The sequence below is a fragment of the Heloderma suspectum genome, chromosome 1 (genome assembly GCF_057233095.1).
Source record: "Heloderma suspectum isolate Gila_16-S chromosome 1, 16-S_ref, whole genome shotgun sequence".
NCBI lineage: Eukaryota > Metazoa > Chordata > Lepidosauria > Squamata > Helodermatidae > Heloderma > Heloderma suspectum.
Genome location: NC_139458.1, coordinates 3,361,151 through 3,382,379, shown reverse-complemented (window position 1 = coordinate 3,382,379; position 21,229 = coordinate 3,361,151). Strand labels below are relative to the sequence as shown.

The window sequence follows — 21,229 nt, the reverse complement described above, 5'->3', positions numbered from 1 at the left end:
AGACCACGAAGCCGAACAATTCCGTGAATTCCGGTAGCATTTCTGTGTGCGTACCTTCCTCTTCGGCTGCGTGTTCTGTTACTAGGGCACAGCATTCTTCTGTGAAAGGGTTCTGGCCTTGGGGCTAACAGCTTTCTTTTTTGTCAGTTAAGTACACTGCACTCCTGTATCCACTTTTTCTGCTTAATGAAAATAAATCCTTGAGGAGAAGGCTTTAAGGCCATTTAGGTTGCAGATTAGCCCACCGTAGCTACCAGTCGTTTGCTTGACATGCTGCTGTTCGGGAAAGTCTCCTTTCTTGATAAATGCAGAAAAGCTCTGCTTAGCTTTGATCAGCCACTCCAGGGAAAACTGTTGGATGACTTCCCCCAAAGCCTGTGGCATGTGATGCTTGGCGATGGTAAAGGAACAAGGGCATTTGGAATGCTCCGAGGCTGGCTTGCAGCAGCTCTGGTCAACTGGGGCTGCCTGTCTTAGTTAAGTGGTTTGGTGTTATCCCAGAATAATCTGGAACTATATACAGTACCGTGCAAAAGTCTTAGGCCGCCATCAGATTTGTTGTTTTAGCAATGGTATAATGACCATGTATAATTATTTCTCAGTCTCTTCATTAGAATACAACCAGAAAATACAGGAAATTTGTATGCAGTATTCAACAATAGAAAAAACATCAGAAAAAACAGCTTCCATAGGCTAAAGTGGCAAGTATTTAGTGTGACCTCCCCTTACACTAGAGTAACAGCAGGCGCCTGGCCAGGAATGGTCTTTGTGGAAGGGTAGCAGTCAAGAAACTACTTTTGCGGAAAGGGAACAGGGTGAAAAGGCTAAGATGTGCTAAAGCTCACTAAGATTGGAATGAGGATCAGTGGAGGATCAGTATTATGGAGTGATGAATCCAAGTTTGAAATTTGGGGGTCCAATCATCGACAATATTTGAGAAGAAGAGTTGGAGAGAGATGGACAAATGAGTGCTTGCAGCCTTCAGTGAAACATGGTGGAAGGTCTGTCCTGGTTTGGGGCTGCATTACTGCCAGTGGTGTTGGCGATCTTGTCTGTATTGATGGGATCATGAATGCTGAAAAGTACAGACAGGTTTTAATTCATCATGCCATTCCTTCTGGAAAGCGCCTGACTGGGAATGGTTTCATTTTTCAGCATGATAATGATCCCAAGCACACTGCTAATGCAGTGAAATCATATTTAGTGAGGAAAGCAGCTGATAAAACACTGACAGTCATGGACTGGCCTCCACAGAGTCCAGACCTGGATATTATAGAGGCAGTATGGGATCACCTGGACAGAGAAAGAAATAAAAGACAACCTACATCTAAAGAAGAACTCTGGGAAGTGCTGAAAGAAACCTGGTATAATATACCAGAAGATTACTTCAGAAAACGTCAGGACAGTCTCCCCAAAAGTGTTCAAGATGTGCTTAGAGCCAAGGGAGGTCACACTAAATACTGACTTTTGCCTGTACGTATTTCCTGTATTTTCTGTTTGTATCTTAATACAGAGACCGAAAAATAATTATGGATGGTCAATAAAACTTTGCTAAAACAACAAAGCTGGTGGTCTAAGACTTTTGCACAGTACTGTATATATATTTCATTCCGCTGCAAAAAGAGGCTTGGAATCCTCTGTTTCCCAGCTGTTGCCGTTGTTACCTGGCTCGGTGCCATGCTCAAGACCTTCAGTGCACAACCAGGAAGAGACCCCAGCGGTTGCTGTTCTTCCATTTGCATTGTCTGCCACGCACAGAAACTGTTGCGGGCGTTCTTGATGAGGATTTTAAAAGTTAGATCCTGGCCAGTAAGCCGGTTTACCCGTATGGCACTCGGGCCAAATGGAAGACAGGCATTTGGCACAGAGAACTATTCAGTTACATCCAGTAACATTTCTGCCCCTACCCTCAACTTGGTATGAATTTCTCAAGATGTCCTGAAAACTCAGGAGCTGATGCATAGGTCCTAAGAGATGACAGTGCAAAAGGGTCGTTCCACGTGTAGCCTGCCTTGTACTTGAAGGGGACTTTCGTGGTTCCTGGCTTAAAGGACCCTTCACAGGTGGCAGTTCTTGCCTCGTTATCCAGGCACAGGAACAGCGAGTGCAGCTCTGTGTTGGGGTGCAGGAATAGAGCTGTACTTCCTGTGTGCAGAATCAGCAGGTGACCTTCCTAAGGGAAGGCTTTAAGTTTTGGCTTCTTGAGGGTGAGCAGGCTGTGCACATGGAGCTGGATCTGTGGGACATTGCTACTAACATTGAACAGCTTGCCTGCTGGAAACTGCAGCCCTGCATTTGATGGCTGTCTCCAAGCAGAGAACTCAAAGCTGAGTTTAGGTTTCCATGAAGTGGAGAAGCTTCATCCCACTGTTCAGACAAGACTGTGAATGTTACTCCTTAGTTGCTTTTGAAGGCCTGGCACGTGCATGCAGTGGAAAGAGATGATGGAGTGGACTTGCACCACTTCAGGCTGCAATTCTCCCCATAAAAAAAAGTCCCCTCAAGTAAAATAAACTAGTTCTATAAGGGAGACAAGTTCTAAGCCTGCCTATTCCCTATTGTACTAATTGTCTATTTGCAGGGAGTGGTAGGGAACCGCCACGGTGACTGCTTCTCTGGACACTTGCATTAAAATCAAGGCGCAGGAACTGTGCTGCTGTTTCTTGCTCCCACTACAATTTGACAAGGGGGAGGGTGCTACGATGAGTGTTGATCTGGCCCATTAATGGCGAGTTAGAAGTGTGGCTCAAAATGTGCATCACAGAGGATTTAAACAAGGCTGTGCCTAAAATAAAGCCTTTGAATAAAGATTGAACCCACCCCCCAGCCACTAGCAGAGCAAACCCCCTCCACCATGGCAGCATCTGAGTTGCTCTTCTGTTGTAGCTGAAAGATCACAAAAATTGAGCATAGGATTCTGCCTTGTGCTGCATTGGATAATGGGTCCATCGAGCCCTCTTGTCTGTGCTTAACGGAGATGGTAACTCCTCAAGGTCTCAGGTGGAGGTCTTTTCCAGTCCTACTTCTACATGATGCTATCGAGACTGAATTGTCATGCACAGTCACACACGCTCTCTCAAAGTAATGGGTTCCTGAGGTTTGCACGGAAAGCTACCAGAAGAAAGGCGGAAGAATCAGAAAGACAGGTCCTCATATGTGCAGACTGTGGAGCCCGAGCAACAAGACAGAAGTTAAATTTGCTGAGTTCAGGAATACATTGGAAAGAGGAGCTTCAGAGAAGGTAAGATGATCCCAATTAATTTATAACCAGGACACATAGCCAAAAGACAGATTTTTCTCACTTCATACAAGGAATCGGGGAATGTGTGTATCAGATGCACTCAAACCTGCAGAACACCAAGGAAGACGTGAACACCAGACCAAAGCAGCTAGCGTGCTGCACGCCTGCCTCTGAGCAACCAGTCAAGGTGGCTTCCTGTTTGGTGCTCCAGCGTTCGTAGCTATGCAGTGAACGTGGCAAGTATGAGTGGATTAAATGTCACTGAATTCGACCTAAATAAAAGTGCTGGAATCTGCATCTGTGTTTTCAATCTGCCTTTGCCCGTCCTCCCAGCTTTGTGAGAGCGGAACCCCGGGTCCTTTGCCTGCAAAGTATGTGCTGGTCCCCAGCATCTGGCAGCAAGAGAGATGCTGTTGCTGCAGCCACCTTTGCACATGGAGATGCCATTTCTCAACCATGACGAGGAGCCATTGGCAGATCCCCTCTTCCACTAGTTTGTCTAACTCTTCCTAAGAATTGTCCAAGCCAGTGGCCATCGCATGTGAATTTCACAGGCTTCCTTTGACAGCTTACAGCACTTAAAATTTTATAAAACACACTGCATGAGGCAGCAACATCTTGGCAGTATGAAACTATAATGGCCCCAGGCCTGTAACCAAGTCACCTGTAGTTTTAGAGGGGCCTAGCGATCCATGATGCTTGGCTTAGGTTCATTATTGGTGCAGTTTCCTTGCTAGTGGGCCTCTGAGCATGCGAGATGAGTCAAAGGTCGACAGCGCGGCCTCAGCACATTCCATGCTAAAGAAGGCTAGCATCTTATCAGGGCCTAGGATGTGCCTGAGAAGTGAGGCTATGTTTATGCCGAGTTACAGGTAGCTGTGCTGGGAAAGTTCTGATTGTTTTCCCGCTCCACAAGTACTTTTAGTCTAGGTTGGGAAAGTTGCAAATGAGGGCTAATTAATGCTTGCTTCTGTCATGCTGCCTCACTGCTGACATGTAAGGAATAAGACCCATCGTACTCCTTGGCTCGGTATTCAGAGAAGCTGTTTGATCCAACCATTGGGTACGACTGTGCTCTGCAAGTACTCAAAATCTCCTTGTAAGCAAACCTGGATCTGGCTTATCTCCGCACCTCCAAACCTTACCAGCCCACAGCTGGGGCGTACAGAAACCCAAAACTAGAGTTGCATCAGTGTGCTGCGAGTGGGGCTACTTTGGAGAGTAATTAATCTGATCCAGAATGGGTCAGCAAGACTCGTGCCCAGAGCTGGTTGCACGTGGTTCCTCTTACACCAGCTTTACTAGCTGCTGGTTTGTTTTCTAGGCTGGATGTCACCCTTCGGGCCTTAAATTCCTGGGGAAATCTGCCTGTACCTTCCACCACCATGTGAAGTAGAGTTGATGAGAAAACGAGAGTGGACGGTTTCTGTTGTTGTGCTCAGGCTCTCCCAGCCATCTTCCATGATGACCATCTGGGTAGAACTGAAAATGGCCATGTTCCTGTGGCCTTCGGGCTGCTGGATGTTAGATTAGCTTTCCCTTCCAGCTGCAATGCTTATTGCTCTTTAACGAGCTTCCGCCATGCATTAAAAACGTGGTTGTTCAGGCAGGCATTTGGGGTAGGTTAGGGTATTTTAGAAAATGTTTTCATTGTAGAATTTTCTTGTTTTAAACTGCTTTATTATATGCTGTACATCGCCCAGAGTGGCTGGGTGACCAGCCAGATGGGCGATTAATAATTTAATAAATAAAATAAATAATAATCTCATGGCTCCTGGTGGCAGAAGAATTGTGAATAAATGTTTGTTGCATTAGTTATTACAAAACATGCATGTCCTATATTTCTACCTCAATTTAGGCCTGAGCAAAGCAGAGGGTATTCACTTGGTACCAAAATAAAAGCATGAGAAGAGCTCTTTTGAATCAGCCTGTCTAATCTGAGATTCTGTTCCCACAGTGGACCACCAGATGACTCCGGGAAGCCCACGTGGGAGATGAGCGCAACCCCACACCTCCACTCCTGATCCCAGCAACTGGTATTGAGCGCCATAGTGCTTCTGATACTGGAGAAGATATATCAAGGCCTAGTAGCCGTTGATAGCCTCATCCTCCCATGAATTTGTCTGAGCCCCTTTCAAAGCCGTCCAAGTTGGTAGCCATCACTAAGTCTTCTGGGTAGCAAATTCCATAGTTGAACTAGGTGCTATGTGAAGAAGTATTTCCTTTTCCTCAATCTCCCACCAATCAGCTTCATGTGATAACCCCCCGTTTTAGTCTTGTGAGAGGGAGAAAAAAATGTCCTTCCCCATGCATAATTTTATACACCCACAGAGCTTCTGTGGAAGAATCTTCCCCTTTAGGTTTTCTAGTCTGCTCGACACTGTGCCCTCTTTGGCGTACAGAGCAACACCTCTTCCAGTATGCCCTTCCCTGTCCTTCCTATAGAGTTTACATCCAGAAACAACCGTATCCCACTGCTTCTCCCCATGCCGCCAGGTTTCTGTAATGCCCACTATATAGGGTTCTCCTGTAAAGCCAGGCACTCCAACTCTTCCATCTTGGCTTGGAGGTGTCTAGCATTTGCATAGAAACATCTATACGTGGCTTCCAGGACCTCACAACTACATCCCCTCACTTCATTGGTGCCAACATGGACCGTGACCACTGACTCCACCCTGCCACTATCCTCGAAGCTTTCTAGCTGGTATCTGCAATCTTTTGCACCAGGCAGGCAATTTACGATGCGGTCCACATGCCCGTCACAAACCCAGCTGTCTTCGTGTCTGATGATCAGATTTCCCACTACCCAAGCCCCCCTCCCCCCAGAAGCACATCCTCAGGGTGAGAGGGTATTTGCTTGTCTTCCGAGGAATGGCTCCCTTCTAAGCGGTCAATTCCCTCTTTTGAGGAATGACACCCTCCTTCCCCCAGACCCGCATTCTCCGTGCGGCTGTCACCCATGGACTGGGACACCGCTATTAGGCCCCTGAAGGCCTCATCCACCAGCCTCTCTGCCTCTCTTAGCTTCTGCGGGTCAGCAGCTTTGGCTTCAAGGGAACAAACCTGTTGTCAGGGTGGATACTGAGCCCATAGAGCCCCAGAATAGTTCTGATTCTGAGGGGGACCAACCACCCATGAGAGAGGAGCTTGCTCATCTCTCACAGGCACAGCAGCAGGAGAGAGTCCTGCCTGCCTGCATTCCTGAGAGAGAGCGCGACCCTAGCAGCAAGAGAGCGGGGATGGGATCTTGCCGGACGCTCGGCGGAGACGGAGGGAGCAGTGCCTAACGGAGGGTGCCAAGAGGCAGCGCTCTGCCCGCTTGGTGCTAAAACCACGGTCGCGTCCCGGGGATCCCCGGGTAAGAGGGAGGACCCCTCCATAGCCCATAAGTTCAGAGTTTTCCCGCTCTTACCCTTCAAATGGGGACCAACTGCCTTACCCGGAGCTGAGGCTATTCTGCTAACTACCCCAGTGCGTTCCCTTGCTTAGTCGCTGGTGATTAGCATCTGAAAGGGTCATTAAGTTGCAAAGGAATAAAGCCTTGGAAAGAATCCCTTTCGTCTGTGTCGCGAGTTGGCTATTGGAGGGGGCTGCAAGAGGCAGCTACGGCGCTCCTGACACCTGTTGCTTGAGAGCCAGGAGCTCAGTACATGGAGCACACGCCCACAACTTCCGTCCAGCAGCAGACAGTTGCGCATGTGGCACTCAGTGCAATACACTGGGTAGCCCCCACGCCCCTGCTGGCTTTCTACCTTCATAATTGTTCTTTTTAATTATTTAATTACTATTGTTGGGGTTTTTTTACTGGGAAAGCGAAGTTATTTTCTAGGAGAAGGTGGGAAATTTGAAGGTACTGATTTTTATTTATAGTTATTTATAGTTACTTAACTCTTCCCTCCCTCCTCACAGTAATGCCCTGGCCTCCTTGTCCTGTGCTCAGCGGGCAAGGGTGCGCCACTTGCTTGCGTGCTGGTCCGTCACCACTGGGGCTCCTCGTGCTCTGAGAGCTGGCCCCCTCGCGAGCTGGCCTCCCTGCACGCCTCTGGCTAGCTTGGCCCAACTGCTGCTGCATCCCATCCGAGCGGGGGCCCCGTTGGAGAAGCAAGGGGGGGCTGTGGCTGTGGCCTGCTTCCAGCGAGTGGGAATGCAGGTCAGTGGAGCCCCCTGTTCAGTAGGGCAGATTTTCTGTGCAGGGGAGAGGACAACAGTCAATGGGTCATTTGGAGGGGGCAACAGAGGAGGGATAGGTGATTTGTTCAGGCTTCCCTGCGCATGCAAGGGGCTGACGCTGGGTATCTGATTTAGGAAGGGATGTGGCTTGCAAGGACCGAGTCCCTTGTTGCGTGTTTTTTAAAAAACGAAATAAGCTGGACTCTCAAATTTGGGATGTGTATTTCTGAGCTTTCGTTTATGAGCTGCTCTGTAAGACCTAAAATCTGTGCTCACGCTGAGCCCAAGCTGAGGCTAGCCTACGTTTGTTTGTGTGTTTGTAGCCGGGCCCTTCCGCCCGCGAGACCTGCGCTGTGGCTCTTGTCAGCCCAGGGTTCCATCTTGCTTCTGTTCGCCCTTTCTAAGCTCAAGTCCAGGCTAAGTGTGTGGCCGAGGTTCCCTTCGACCACCAGGGATCTCTGTGGGATCAGGCTGCACAGACTATGCATTCCTGCTGGATCTCCACCCTTGGACTTCGCTCCCAACTGCAAGCTTATGAGGGGCTCCCTTTCTGGGATATAGCCCCCTTCGCTGTGCCCTTAGTTTGGCCTCGGCTGATGATTTATGAGTTTAAATGATTTTTAAATGGTTACCTGAGGTAATTTAATAGATAAATGAGTAAATAGCACGCGCCTTCTCACACGGGCACTTAACTCACTGGGGCTGAGACGCTTCGTCGCGGGGTTCCTTGTGCTCGGAGAGCGGCGGCTGCGTTCCACTGCCTGCTTGTGGCCTCTTTCTACCCATCGCCCTTTAGACAGTCAAAAGCCTTTTCACCCTTATCTCCCAGGGATGGTGTATCCCACCGAGGGATGTCCAGCGTGGGGAAATCTGGCGTGGCGTGCGTTCGTGTGCTGAGCCACAGGCCCCTTGCCAGAACTCACGGGCCCTCCGGGGCTGTGCGCGAGTCTCCCTTCTCCCTGCTGGCGCAGTGGCAGGGGGAAGGGAGACTTCTGTGCACAGTGACCCACGGTGGGCGATTCCAGCACCAGTCATTTTGTGCACAAGACGCCCTTCTCTGTCTTTTGCGCACAAGGACTGGCGCTGGAATTGCCCACCACCGGTCATTGTCACTGCTGCCGCCATTGACTGGTGGCCATGCTGCACAACTCTCAAGCGAGACAGTTGTGCAGAGCGGCCAGCAATAGCAACAGCGGAAGTCAGCGTGCTGGCCCGACTTGGCGCAGTCGGCCAGCTCACGGTCAAGCGAGCCAGAGTCCTGGGGCAAGCCACCAAAAGCTCAGTGGGGCCCCCAGATGGATTCCTTGACATCCCTAAACCCAACCAGACACTCCGCAGCTGCTTTTGGCTTCCCCGGGGATCTTTAAAAGCTGTTTTGTGACTGTTTTGATGTTAAGTGCCAGCACTCTGGTTCCTTTTTGGTTCAAGTGCAGTCCATCCTTTTTGTCCATTCTCAGCTTGTTCCAAAATGTTCCTCGGCGCCTGACAAATCTCAGCTCCCCCCCCCCCCACGCCACTCTCCCATCCACTTATGGCGCCAGTAGAGCTTTTCTTTCTTCTGTTCTTTTGTTAGTACCCATGTACGTGGACGTGAATGTAAAGGGGAAATCAGCTGGTTGGGAAGATTTAGCTGCTCCTACCTGTGCACAGCGGGCCTGCGCACTTTTCACTACAGAAAACAAGAATGTTAAGATCACCTACATCCTACGCACTGAATGTGGTGTGTAGTTTAGCCTTAAGTCTTGAGTTTGATTTTATCACAAACAGTGGAATATAAATGCTCTAACTAAATAAACGTAGCATGTGAGCAGTTGCCGTCAGAAGATATGTGGCCATATTGGGCAAGGAGTGACGTTTCTGATGAGTTATCTTCAAGGGCAGCCCCCCACAGAGTGCACTGCAGTAGTCCAACTGGGGAGTTACGGTTGTCCAGCAGGTCAAGGTCAGTCCTCTCTAGAAAGGGCCTGAAGACTAAGCAGAAATGACAGCATCAGTGCCTTTCTCCCTGCTGGGGCACTCAGCTACAGTGCCCAGGTGCTGTTCTGAGGGTGGAGACAGCAGGTCGTGGTTGCACAGATAGAGCTGCTGAGAGAAGTGCCATGAGCACCTTGACGGCACTCGACCCAAAAGCTCCAGATCTCACCCGGTGAACAGGGGGCAAGAAGTGGCTCCTGGGAACAGGCCTTTAAACCAGCAGCTATGAACGCCTTCCATAGGGGAGCACCTGCTTTGCAGTTCAGTCCCCGGCTTCTCCAGGTAGGGTTGGGAAGACTCCTGCTGGAAACCCCGGAGAGCTGCTGCCTATCAGTTTGAACCATACTGGGTTAGACGGACAGAGAGCTTGAGAGGGAGGCAGCCTTCTCTCATTTCTATGGGGCATGGAGGAAGTAAGGAACAGCAGGAGTCTCTCCCTGTTATCCTGTATCAGGCTCTATAAGCTCTTTACGGGGGGGGGGGGGGATTGCTTCTCCGCCAGCTTTCGCCTTCCTCTAACGTACTGCGATGAGAATCGGGCGACGCCAGAAATACTGTGCTAGGAGGCCCCTGCATTTAGCTGTGCGTAGGACAGGGCTGAGCAGAGAACAGATTGTGCCCAACCAGGGGCCCTCTGGCCAGAGGCCCAGGGCTCAGCTGCAGAGAGAGGCCTGGCTTGGCGCGCAGAGGGTCCCGTTCAGTCCCAGGCAACATCTGCCAGTAGAGCTGGGAAAACTCCTGCCTGAAGCCTCGGAGAGCCGTTGCTGCCGGCCAGTGCTGACAGTACAGGCGAGACGGGCCCAGGACCCGGCTCCGCATACAGCGGCGTCTTGTCCATTTGTATTCGTCTTTTACTAACTGCTGTTGGGCCACCGTGGGCTACTGTTGCTGTGTGTGGGCTAGTGATGAAGCCTCACGGCCAGCCTTCACCCACAGCTCCTGGTTTGCTGAGGGGCAAGTCTTCTAGTGCCCCAGGACGGGAGCAGGCAGAGACCAGTTGCTAGAGGCCCTGCTCTGAGACCCTCCCTGGGCACCATTCTGCGACCCTCAACCCAAGAAGCTGGGCTCCCAGCTGCTGTGTACCTGCCTCCCCTGCCTTCAGCTCCTGCCTCGCCTGGTTCCTTCTCTTCTCCTGACCCCCAGACAGCTGCTTTGGAAACAGGCTCCTGCACGGTCTCTTGACCAGCATGGTTACTTCCCATTTCCACCTAACGCCTGGACAGATCTGGTGCCGGCTGAACCGGCAGCCTGAGCATCCCTTTCCCTTCCTCCTAGGTTAACATTTTATGTGAGGCGAGGTCCAGGCAGGGAGGGGAGCGAAGGAGCAGAGGCACAGAAGCCACTCAGGCTATATGGGCTGGGCTGGCAGGAGCCACAAAGGGTGGAGCAGTGAGAAAAGGAGACGTGATTATGTGCATCCAGCTATGCTCACCTAACTCCTGCGTTAGAAGAACTGCACTGGCTGCCTGTTAGCTACTGAGCCACGTCCACGGTTAGGTTATTGTCATACAAAGCCCTGAACAACTTGGGACAAGGGTACCTGGCAGACCACCTTGCTTGATGCATCCCCAGCTGGTCTTTACGGTCGTCAGAGGCCGTGCTGCTCATGCCAAAATTAGCGGAATGCCGCCACGTGTTACCTTGATGGCGGGCCTTCTTGGTGGCAGCACCCACCGTTTGGACAACCCTCCCCCGTGCCTCCGGGGAGGCAGAAAATGCAGCATCCTTCAACCACCTCCTGAACACGCCCTTGTTTGCCCAGGTGTTCCCTGGGCTGTAACTGAATGAATCCTGCTGCCCCATCTTACCGCTCCTTGTATTGCTCTTATTGTACGTGGAATTGTTTGTAATGTTGTGTTTCTAATACTCGTTTCTGAATGTGATTTTAGTATTTATAGGTGAACCACTTAGGGATTTCATTATATTTAGCGGTATATAAATATCACAAATACATACAATGGAAAATCTTTCCTTACCCCTGTGTTGAAGACGGGAGGGGGGCAGGGAGGAAGAGGGTGAGAGTGAGGGAGGGGCCCTGCCAGCTGAAGGCCTGGCAGAAGCAAGATTTGAACGAGGGAATGTCTTGATTCGTGGCTCCATCTCTTGGCCACTTCACGACACCACCTGTGTGTGCCATTCTTTCACGGCTCGGAGCAGCAGGGTGAAGAATAAATCACTGCCTTCTAACCTCGCCCTGCCATTTCTGCCTTTCCGTTGGCTCCTCAATTGTTGAAATTCAGACTGGAGGATGTTTGGGATGAGGTCAGTGTGCGTCTTCTTTGCTTATTCATGAACACGGAGGGCATTGCGGGAAGTGTGGGGCGTAGCGTGTGCCTGTGCCTGGCAATAGGGCGTGTTTCTGCCATGCCTTCCACGTTGTGCTCTTGAGGTGTTTAGCAAACAATGTCATCCGTCTTCTCTGCTTGTAAAGGGGGAAAAAAAGTTGAACGAAGGATGTGCTTTTCCTCAGAGGGGTCTTAGAAGAACTAATTTGTTCTGGTATGTGAAATGCTTTGAAGACAGAAAGTGCTGTGCATTATTTTGGTTTGGTTTGGTTTCTTTAAATGACGCTAAAGGAGGGCAAAATTTTGTTGTGGAGAAAGAAAAAGACTAGTGGGGTGCTGCCCTCAAACATGGCAGAACTTTTTAGTAAAACACAGAAAAGCCTTTTAAAGTGGGGGAGTGCCATATTAGAGAAAAGGCGAGTGTAGGGAGGCATGATAAAGGTAAAGGTGTCCCCCCAGTCGTGTCCGACTCCAGGGTGTGGTGCTCATCTCCATTTCTAAGCCAAAGAGCCAGCGCTGCCCGAAGACGCTTCCGTGGCCATGTGGCCGGCATGACTGAACACCGAGGTGCACGGAACGCTGTTACCTTTCCCGCCAAAGCGGCACCTATTTATCTACTTGCAGTTTCTTGCTTTCGAACTGCTAGGTTGGCAGGAGCTGGGACTGAAGACGGGAGCTCACTCCGTCACGCAGCACTCGGGTCTCCAACTGCTGTCCTGCCGACCTTCCGGTCTGCAGTTCTGCATCTTAACCACTAAGCCACCACGACCCCAGGGAGACATGATAGAGGGGTACAAAATTAGGCTTGGTGTGGAGAAAGCAGACAGGGAGACATTTTCTCCCTCTCTCAAAATGCAAGGAGGCTGATCCGGTGACCCCCCTGGCTCCACCTCCAGTGACCCCCCTTTCTGTCCCACCAGTTAGATTGGCCACGAGCCTCCACTACTGGACAGCCCTTCAAATAGAGGACACGTTTTTCATGTTTTCAACATAGCAGATACTCCTCTGGCTGCCTTTCACGTATCTGAAGGAAGGATCATTACCTCCCATATACACCTGCCCCTAAGATCATCTCCAGGAGCCCCTACCAAAGGAAGTGAGCCGGGCGGCTACCAAGAGGGCCTTTTCTGCAGTGGCAGCCTGGTTGTGGAATGAGCTTCCCAGAGAGCCTGGTGCCTGCGTTGTGCTCTTTTTGACACCAGGTGGAGGCCTTGTTTCCCCCGGCGTTTTAGTCTTTCACTTTCTGTTGTTTTAAATCTGTTACTGTATTTTAAATCTCTGCACTGCTGCTAGTCTATTTGATTATTATTTTTATTCTATACTGTAGTTTTAAGGTTTTAAATGGTATTTTAAATGATATTTAAATGGTATGTTATCAGAAGCCTCTCTTTCCCTGTCCCTCTTCACAGCTGATTTGGAATGCTGAGGAATAGCCACCAGGTGAAGGAAAAGCTAAGTGGGGAGTTTCTGGGAGCTCCGTTTGTGAGACACATCTCCACAGGGTGACCACACCCCAACCCTTCTGTTTACTGGTCTGCAACCCACCCACTCCCCTTCTTCCTCTGCACCCCTTCCCTTAATCCTTTGCGCCCCCCATCCCTTCCCCATCTAAGCCCATACACCCATGTTTTGGGCTACAGACCAAACCATACAGGCTAGAATGTCAATTCTGGTACAAATCAATGGGATTTAGATGCGAGTATTGTGCTATAAATGAACATTATTTCCAACCTCCGGTTATCCCAGTCTACGAGTTTTTGTTTAATTAGTAATTTCTGGTTCCTGTAGTTACACTGCAATCCTAGGTATGTTTATTCAGGACTCCCATTGCGTTCAGTGAGATTTACTCCCAAGATTTATGCAAGTAAATCTGCATAGGATTGCAGCAGCAAAGCTTTCTTGTGTGTATTTGTGTATGTGCCACCTTTATCTTCACAACAACCCTATAAGGTAGGCTAAGCTCAGAGTGTGACTGGCCAAAGCCATCCAGTGAGCTGTGTGTCTTTAAATATGGATACAGTGGGGTCCCACAGGGATCTGTATTCGGACCAATGCTTTTCAACTTGTTCACAGAGCCAGTGTGGTGCAGTGGTTGTTGTGAGAATAAAATGGAGGAGGATGACCATGAAAGCTGCCTTGGGTTCCCTGCAAGAGGAAAAGGCAGGATATAAATGTAATAAGAACACATGTAGTAGTAATAACAATAACAACAACAACAGTAATAGTGATGAATGATCTGGAACTAGGATTGAGCAGTGAGATGGCCAAGTCTGCTGATGGCATCAAATTATCTAGGGTTGTTAAAGAGGGATTGCTCCAAAAGGAGCTCCCCATAGTGGGAATGGGCAACAAAATGGCAAATGCAGTTCTGTATAAGCAAATGTAAAGTGATGCATGTTGGGGCAAAAATCCCAACTTCAGAATGTCGACCCAGCTGTGAAAAAGGCAAATTCCTAGGCATAATTAGGAAAGGAATCAAAAACAAAACCGCAAGATCATACTTCCTTTATACAAATCTATAGTGCAACCTCACCTGGAATACTGTGTACACCTAAAAAAGGATATTGTACAGTTTGAAAAAGTACAGAAAAGAGCATGAAATGATCCAAGGGCTGGAGCATCTCCCCTGTGAGGAAAGGTTACACCTTCTGGGACTGTTTAGGTTACAGAAAAGGCAAGTGAGGGGAGACACGATACTGGTGTATGAAATTATGCATGGTATGGAGAAAATGGACAGGGAGACATTTTTCTCCCTCTCTCCTAATACTAGAACCCAAGGGGATCATCCCATGAAGCTGATTGGTGGGAAATTCAGGACAGGAAAAAGGACATCCTTCTTCACACAGAGCAGAAGTAAACTGTGGAATTCACTTCCACAAGATCATAAAATAGTAGGGTTGGAAGGGGCCTACAAGGCCATTGAGTCCAACCCCCTGCTCAATGCAGGAATCCAAGTCAGAGCATCCCTATAGTGTATGTAGTGAAGATGTAGTGATGGCCAACAATTTTGGTAGCTTCAAAAGGGGATTAAACACATTCATGGAGGAAAAGGATATCAAAGGCTAGATGCTTACCTGCAGCATCAAAGGCAGTATGGAACATGGGTGGGAAGGTGCTGCTGCACTCCTGTCCTGCTTGTGGGTTTCCTGTGGGCAGCTGGTTGGCCACTGTGTGAACGGAATGCTGGACGAGAGGGACCCTGGCTTTGATCCAGCAGGACCCTTCTTATGTTCTTATTAGTTTGAAAATGCAGCCACAGAACTAGGGGTGTGGAACAAAGGGAGCACAGAAAGTTGAGTTTAAGATGTGAGCAGCTCATCAGGCACTAAAGGGAACCAATCCTCTCTCAAGAAGAGTGATAGAACAGAAATGGTCCAAGAGAGAGAGAGCCTCCATGCACTGGGGAAGACCATACTGTGAGGATACTCCATAGTGCAGGACTTTCTTTCGGCATGCTCAAAGAACCCCAAACAAAAGCACCCCATACTGTAACATTGTGTTGCTGCTGACTCATGGTGATTAGAGCTGCAATGAAATGCTACAGTGTGGAGTGCTTTTGTTCGGGGATCCACTGAGCATGCTCAGTTATCATTGGGCTATTCAGTGTTCCATCTCTCCAGCCCCCCCCAGCCCTTATTTAGATTTTTTTTCTTTTTCTAAAGATCATTTTTTACCTCTGCAAATCTCCACGTTCCCTACGCCTGGGGATGCTTCCCTTTTGTGCTTGGACGGTGCTGTTTTGGCTACATAAGGATCTGCATGAGGAGATAGGGATGTCTGTCGCTGGGAAATCCAGTTATGCTTTGTCTCGACAGAGTTGCGCAGCACATACGATTCAATCGGCATTTGTGAGCCAAGCTGCCGGGTTTCCCCCAAACTCTGGGAACGTTTTTTGCTCATTTTTTCACAGGTTTTGCAATTTGCTCAAATTTCTGAGCACTTTTTGCAAATTATGGCTGAATTAGTGCAAATTACAGCTGAATTAGTGCAAATTCAGATGTAATTTGTTCAAATTGCTCCAAAATTCACACAAATTCTCAGAAACTTGCAGAAACTGCAGAACCTGCGGAAAAAATGTGGAAAATGCCCAGAAAATCTGCAATCTCTCTCGACTCACTGCAGACCAAGTCAGGCCCTGCAGCAGGAACTGGAACAAAGTCCAAGACCCAAACCTAGGAAAACTCATCGAATTCTCTGACATCTCTACTTGGAGAGAATGAGTTCATTATTAGTATATCTGATGCCATCACAGGATCTAATGGTTTACCACTCATTTCTCTCCCTGAGGATCGTTTCCCCAAATATCTTCACTTGGGGACATTTCCAATGGATCTGATCAATGGCCGTGCTTCTACTTCTTCTAGTGCTTGATGGTACTATTAAATCTTCATCTTCGTTTTCTTCTGTGAATGTGCAAAAAATAAGCTTTCTTATTCCTTCCAGCCATGCTGAGACCACTGTACTAAGCTTCCCATCTTGCTTACAACTGAAGTGAAATCTGACTTCATTACAAATCTGATTATAAGGTCTACATTGCTCCAGGACCTGAGGGCTTCCTCCTCCTGACAAGGGCAATCCCATCTGCTAGAGCCACCCACCCAAAGCCTCACCCTTCACTGTCCTTTCTGTTTTTGTCCCCCACCCCCCAAGAGCTTGGACTTCTGGGATATTGAGACACCACCAAAGGGCCAGTGGAAAGTTCAGGAAGTGGCCAGAAGGGGTAAAATGAAACTCGAAACGACAGAGTTTCTTTGGAAGAATTCTCGTGTGGAATATAAGGCCCTACATCAAGTTATCAAAAGTTTTCTTGCATGGAACAGGTGAGAACGTAGCAACGTTTGAGCTGAAATTCAGTTTTTCCTGTGGGAATTCTTATGAAGACATGAAATTCTGCATTTGGCTAGCTTCCCCAAGACCGACATTCTTTAAAAAAAGATGAAAATACAGTAATCACAATAGGGCAGATCAATTAATATAATCATCTCATCTTCTGAGTTGTCATATTTTGACCCTGTGGGTGATCCGAAGTTGCCACGGATGGCCTTTCAAAATTGCCCACCCCTGCTCCAGAACGCAGGGTTGAAACACTGGGTCAATCTCTCCATCCTTGCCTTGAAGGCCGTATCCGGTCTCCTGCAGTACAGTCTTGCTTGGGATTAAATTCCCTTGAACGCTTGCGTGGGGTCATCCCTTCTGAATCCCCCAAAAATTAGGATGAAAGAAGTCCCTGATTTTCAGAAAAGATTCTGTCAGGGTTCCACCATTGATCTGGATCCCCTGAGCAACTCTTTAAGGATCTCTTGCCTCCTTAAGAGTCCCACCTTCCTTCTTCCCCTTTCCAGTAACGTGGGAGTTAGGTGTAGATGTGGGGTGATTAACATTCTAGACGTTAGAACGTTAATCACCCCACATCTACACCTAACACAACAGTTTAGTGATTTAACACAACAGTTTACTGGTAAATTAAAGCAAGCAAATCACAACTAAAGATATTTACATAATAGAGCTGAGTGATACAAAAGGCATTAAGAAAAAAAAGTTGCAAACCACAAGTTCCTTCACACTAGCTGCACTTAGACTTCTCCAGGCAGCTGCTTCCTGCTTTTCTTCATGCCCTGGTCTTCCTGACGCACATACACATTACTCTCTCCCTCCCTATATACCCTCAACCCTCAAAACTGAAAAGACTGTTTCAAACCTGAAGGAATGAAACTTAACCGGGGAAATGAGACTGAAACTTAACTGGGGAAATGAAACTACTTCTCTTGGGGATACCCCCTCCCAACAAACAACCCAGGTCTCTAGGCCTGACCTTTAACCTTGTCTCTGTAGGCCTCAGACCCTCACATATGCATTTGCTCATTTATATGTATAGATGCACATATAGAGATAACGATTATAACTTAAAAAGATTTAAAACACATCTCACCATAGCGTGGGAGCCTGTGACCAGTGTACCTCGTTCAGTCCACTTCATTTCAGTGTTTTGTAAAAAAAACCCTGTTACTGTTTTTTCAGTCTTTGCATTGCCGCTAATTTACATTTGGGTTTTTACTTCTAGTTTATACTGCCGTTTTAAACTTTCATAGTATATCTTATGTTTTATTTTATGTTTTTAATTGTTGTGAACCTCCCAGAGAGGTTCGGCTATTGGGCAGTATAGAAATAGAATGAATGAATGAATGAATGAATGAAATGCACATTATTTTATTGTGCATTTTATTCTGCTCAATCTGCACAATATTTATTTATTTAAATATTTAAATATTTATTCTGCTCAATCTGCACAATGCACATCTGCATTGAGCAGGGGGCTGGACTCGATGGCCTTGTAGGCCCCTTCCAACCCTACTATTCTATGATTCTATATCGCACCCTTCTTCCTTCCGCAAGGAAGCCGAGGTGGCTCACATGATCCTCCTCTCCATTTCATCCTCACAACAACCCTGTGAGGTAGGGTGGGCTGAGAGTCGGCGAGTGGCCCGCAGTCACCCGGCGAGTTTCAGGCCGAGCGGGGGCCTGAGCCCGGGTCGCCCCGGCCCCGGCCCCGCACTCTGGCCACTGCAGCACCCGGGCTCTGCGCCCCACGGGCTCTTTGCAGCGGGCCCCGCCGGGCGATGAGGGCCCCGCCGGCGACCGGCGCCCCCCGCGACCCAGCGCCCCGCTCCGGGAGGGCCTGGCGGCTGCCTCCTCCGCAGCCCCGCTGGAGGCGCCGAGCCGGGCGCGGCACGCTCGCGCCTGCTGACGGGCGGCCTCCGCCGGCGCGGCGCCTCCTCGGCCTGGCCCAGCGCACCCCGGCGGCCCTCGGGCGGCCCCCCGGCGGGCCGCGCCGGGCCGGGCCGGGCCGGGCGGGGCCTCTGCGGGGCACGCGCGAAGAGCCGCTCCAGACGGAACTTGCGCCGTGAAGGAGCGCCGCGCCGCCGAGGAGGCAAGCGCGGGGACAGCGGGCGCCCCGACGCGGCGGCCGCCTCGCCCGCCCGCCCGCGCAGCCCGGCCGGGGCCGCTGCGCCGCGTCTGGCGCCCCGCCTCCCACTCCCGCCCCGGCGCCCCGGCGCGGCCGCGAGCCCTCCGCCCGCCCCGTGAGAGGGTCGCTGCTTATCTGAGGTGGGAAAAGAGCCGTTTGCCCGTTGCCGTTGCCCGGGCCTGATGCTTCGCTTGCCTGCCTGGATGCACAGCCCGCCGTGTCCCAAGGGCTCAGGGCTGGTGGCGCTACGCTAACCGCTCTCCCGAACCTTCCCCGGGGGCGGGCCGCCGGGAGGCAGTGCGCGCAAGCGCCGCCCGCCGCTGGCGCAGGGCGCGCGGACTTCGGCCTGTAGCGCACGCGCGGTGCGAGGGAGAAGCGGGGGCGAGGAAGACGGGCCCGCCTCTGCAGGCTCGCGATCCAAATCGACACGCGATCGGCCATCCAAAGCACACGGCGCTTTGAAACGCAGTTTCGGAGGACGAGGACGAGGACGGCGCTCTCCTTTTTCCTCACACCTTTCACATGTGACGCCCCTTTAGGGAGAAAGGGCGTGCAGATGTGAACGGCCAGGCCCGCATCCTCCTCCTGGAAACACGCCCCCGGAACCCTGAGCCTCTATTTTTGAAAAACGCGTGAAGCCAATTTACATATTCCTAACTGACGTTTGCGGGGGGGGGGGGGGGGCTCATTGCTGCATCACCCTTAAAGCTCCCGATGCTTGACCGCGTTCTCGGCAGTTCTGCACCTGCACGGCAGCACCAGCAGCCAGAGCGCCGCCTGCCCCGCGCCCACAGCTCCGGGGCAGAACGGAGAACGGCCGCAGCGGCACACCGGCTCCCGCAGCGCGCGTGCCCAGGGCGCCGCCTTCTTGTGCTGGACAGTGCAGCGCGATGGGGTGGCGAAATTTTGTAGCAAAGCTCCTTTCACGTCTCGATGAACGTGAAAAAGAGGGAGGCAGATGGGTGGTGCAAAGGAGAGGCAAGATGATGCCTTGTTCAGCTACTGAATTAGTAATATTCATTGTAAGAGCTGGTTTGTACCGGTTTTTAGGATTTATCACACAATCCTATGTACGTTTACTCAGAAGTCAGTCCCACTCTGTTAATTGCCAATGGGGCTTTCTCCCAGGTAAGTGTGCATAGGACTGCAGCCTTAGCTACCCTCCCAAGATCTCCATAAATTTAATCTCTAAGCCAGGTGTTTTAAGTAAATAATCAATTACTTAGATGTATGTACCACCCATGGGGCCGCGGTGGCTTAGTGGTTAAGACGCTGAATTGTAGCCCGGAAGGTCGGCAGGACAGCAGTTGGAGACCCGAGTGCCGCGTGAGCTGAGCTCCCGTCTTCAGTCCCAGCTCCTGCCAACCCAGCAGTTCGAAAGCAGGAAATTGCAAGTAGATAAATAGGCACCACTTCAGCGGGAAAGGTAACAGCGTTCCGTGCACCTCGGTGTTCAGTCATGCCGGCCACATGGCCACGGAAGCGTCTTTGGACAGCGCTGGCTCTTCGGCTTAGAAATGGAGATGAGCACCACACCCTAGAGTCGGACACGACTGGTTGGGGACACCTTTACCTTTTTTTTTTTACCTTACGTACCACCCAACTGACGAATGCCCTCAGGGCCAATAACATAGTTGAAGACTTCGAGGACTAGGCCCACTCCCATCACTTCTCACATAGCAAATGTTTAATTTGTAGATCATAGAACAGTAGGGTTGGCACTTGGAAGGGGCCTACAAGGCCATCGAGTCCAACCCCCTGTTCAATGCGGGAATCCAAGTCAGAGCATCCCTGACAGATGGCTGTCCAGCCTTGTCTTGAACGCCTCCAGTGTGGGAGAGCCCACCGCCTCCCTCGGGATTTGGACCATTATCGTATTGCTCTTAACAGAAAGGTTTTCCTGATGTTCAGCCGGAATCTGGTTTCCTGTCACTTGAGCCCATGATTCCGTGTCCTGCACTCTGGGATGATCGAGAAGAGATCCTGGCCTTCCTCTCTGGGACAACCTTCCAAGTACTTGAAGAGCACCATCATATCTCCCCTCAGTCCTCTTCTCAAGGCTAAACAGGCCCAGTTCTTTCAGTCTCTCCTCATAGGGCTTTGTTTCCAATCCCCTGATCATCTTTGTTGCCCTTCTCTGAACCCTCTCCAACTAGTCTGCATCCTTCTTCAAGTGTGGTGCCCAGAACTGGACCCAGTACTCCAGATGAGGCCTAACCAGTGCTGAGTAGAGGGGAACTAGTACTTCCCAGGATTTGGAAGCTATGCTTCTATTAATGCAGCCCAAAAGAGCATTGGCCTTTTTTGCAGCCACATCACATTGTTGGCTCATCTTCAGCTTGTGATCGACAGCAATTCCAAGATCCTTCTCACTTGTAGTGTTGTTGAGCCACGTATCCCCCATCCTGTAACTGTGCATTTGGTTTCTTTTTCCTAGGTGCAGAACTTGGCATTTATCCCTATTAAATGTCATTCTGTTGTTTTCTGCCCAGCGCTCCTGTCTATCCAGATCACTTTGAATTTTGTTTCTGTCTTTCAAAGTATTAGCTATCCCGCCCAATTTTGTGTCATCTGCAAATCTGATCAGTATTCCTG

General features: G+C 50.0%; 1 protein-coding gene and 1 long non-coding RNA gene across 2 annotated transcripts; both read right to left on the bottom strand.

Annotated features, from left to right (window-relative positions):
* Positions 1-11,294: 11,294 nt before the first annotated feature.
* On the bottom strand, positions 11,295-16,427 carry LOC146356808 (uncharacterized). The gene is made up of 3 exons (XR_014787619.1): positions 15,345-16,427; positions 14,745-14,931; positions 11,295-13,815 (listed from the first exon to the last, which is right to left on the bottom strand). It is a non-coding gene; the product is annotated as an uncharacterized LOC146356808 (long non-coding RNA).
* Positions 16,425-20,300, bottom strand: LOC146356807 (uncharacterized). Its single transcript, XM_084853052.1, has 5 exons — positions 20,231-20,300; positions 19,335-19,507; positions 18,975-19,249; positions 17,600-18,879; positions 16,425-16,593 (listed from the first exon to the last, which is right to left on the bottom strand). Exons 1-4 carry the CDS (start codon positions 20,298-20,300, stop codon positions 18,159-18,161), a joined length of 1,239 nt encoding a protein of 412 aa, XP_084709178.1. The 3' UTR covers positions 16,425-16,593; positions 17,600-18,158.
* Positions 20,301-21,229: the final 929 nt, after the last annotated feature.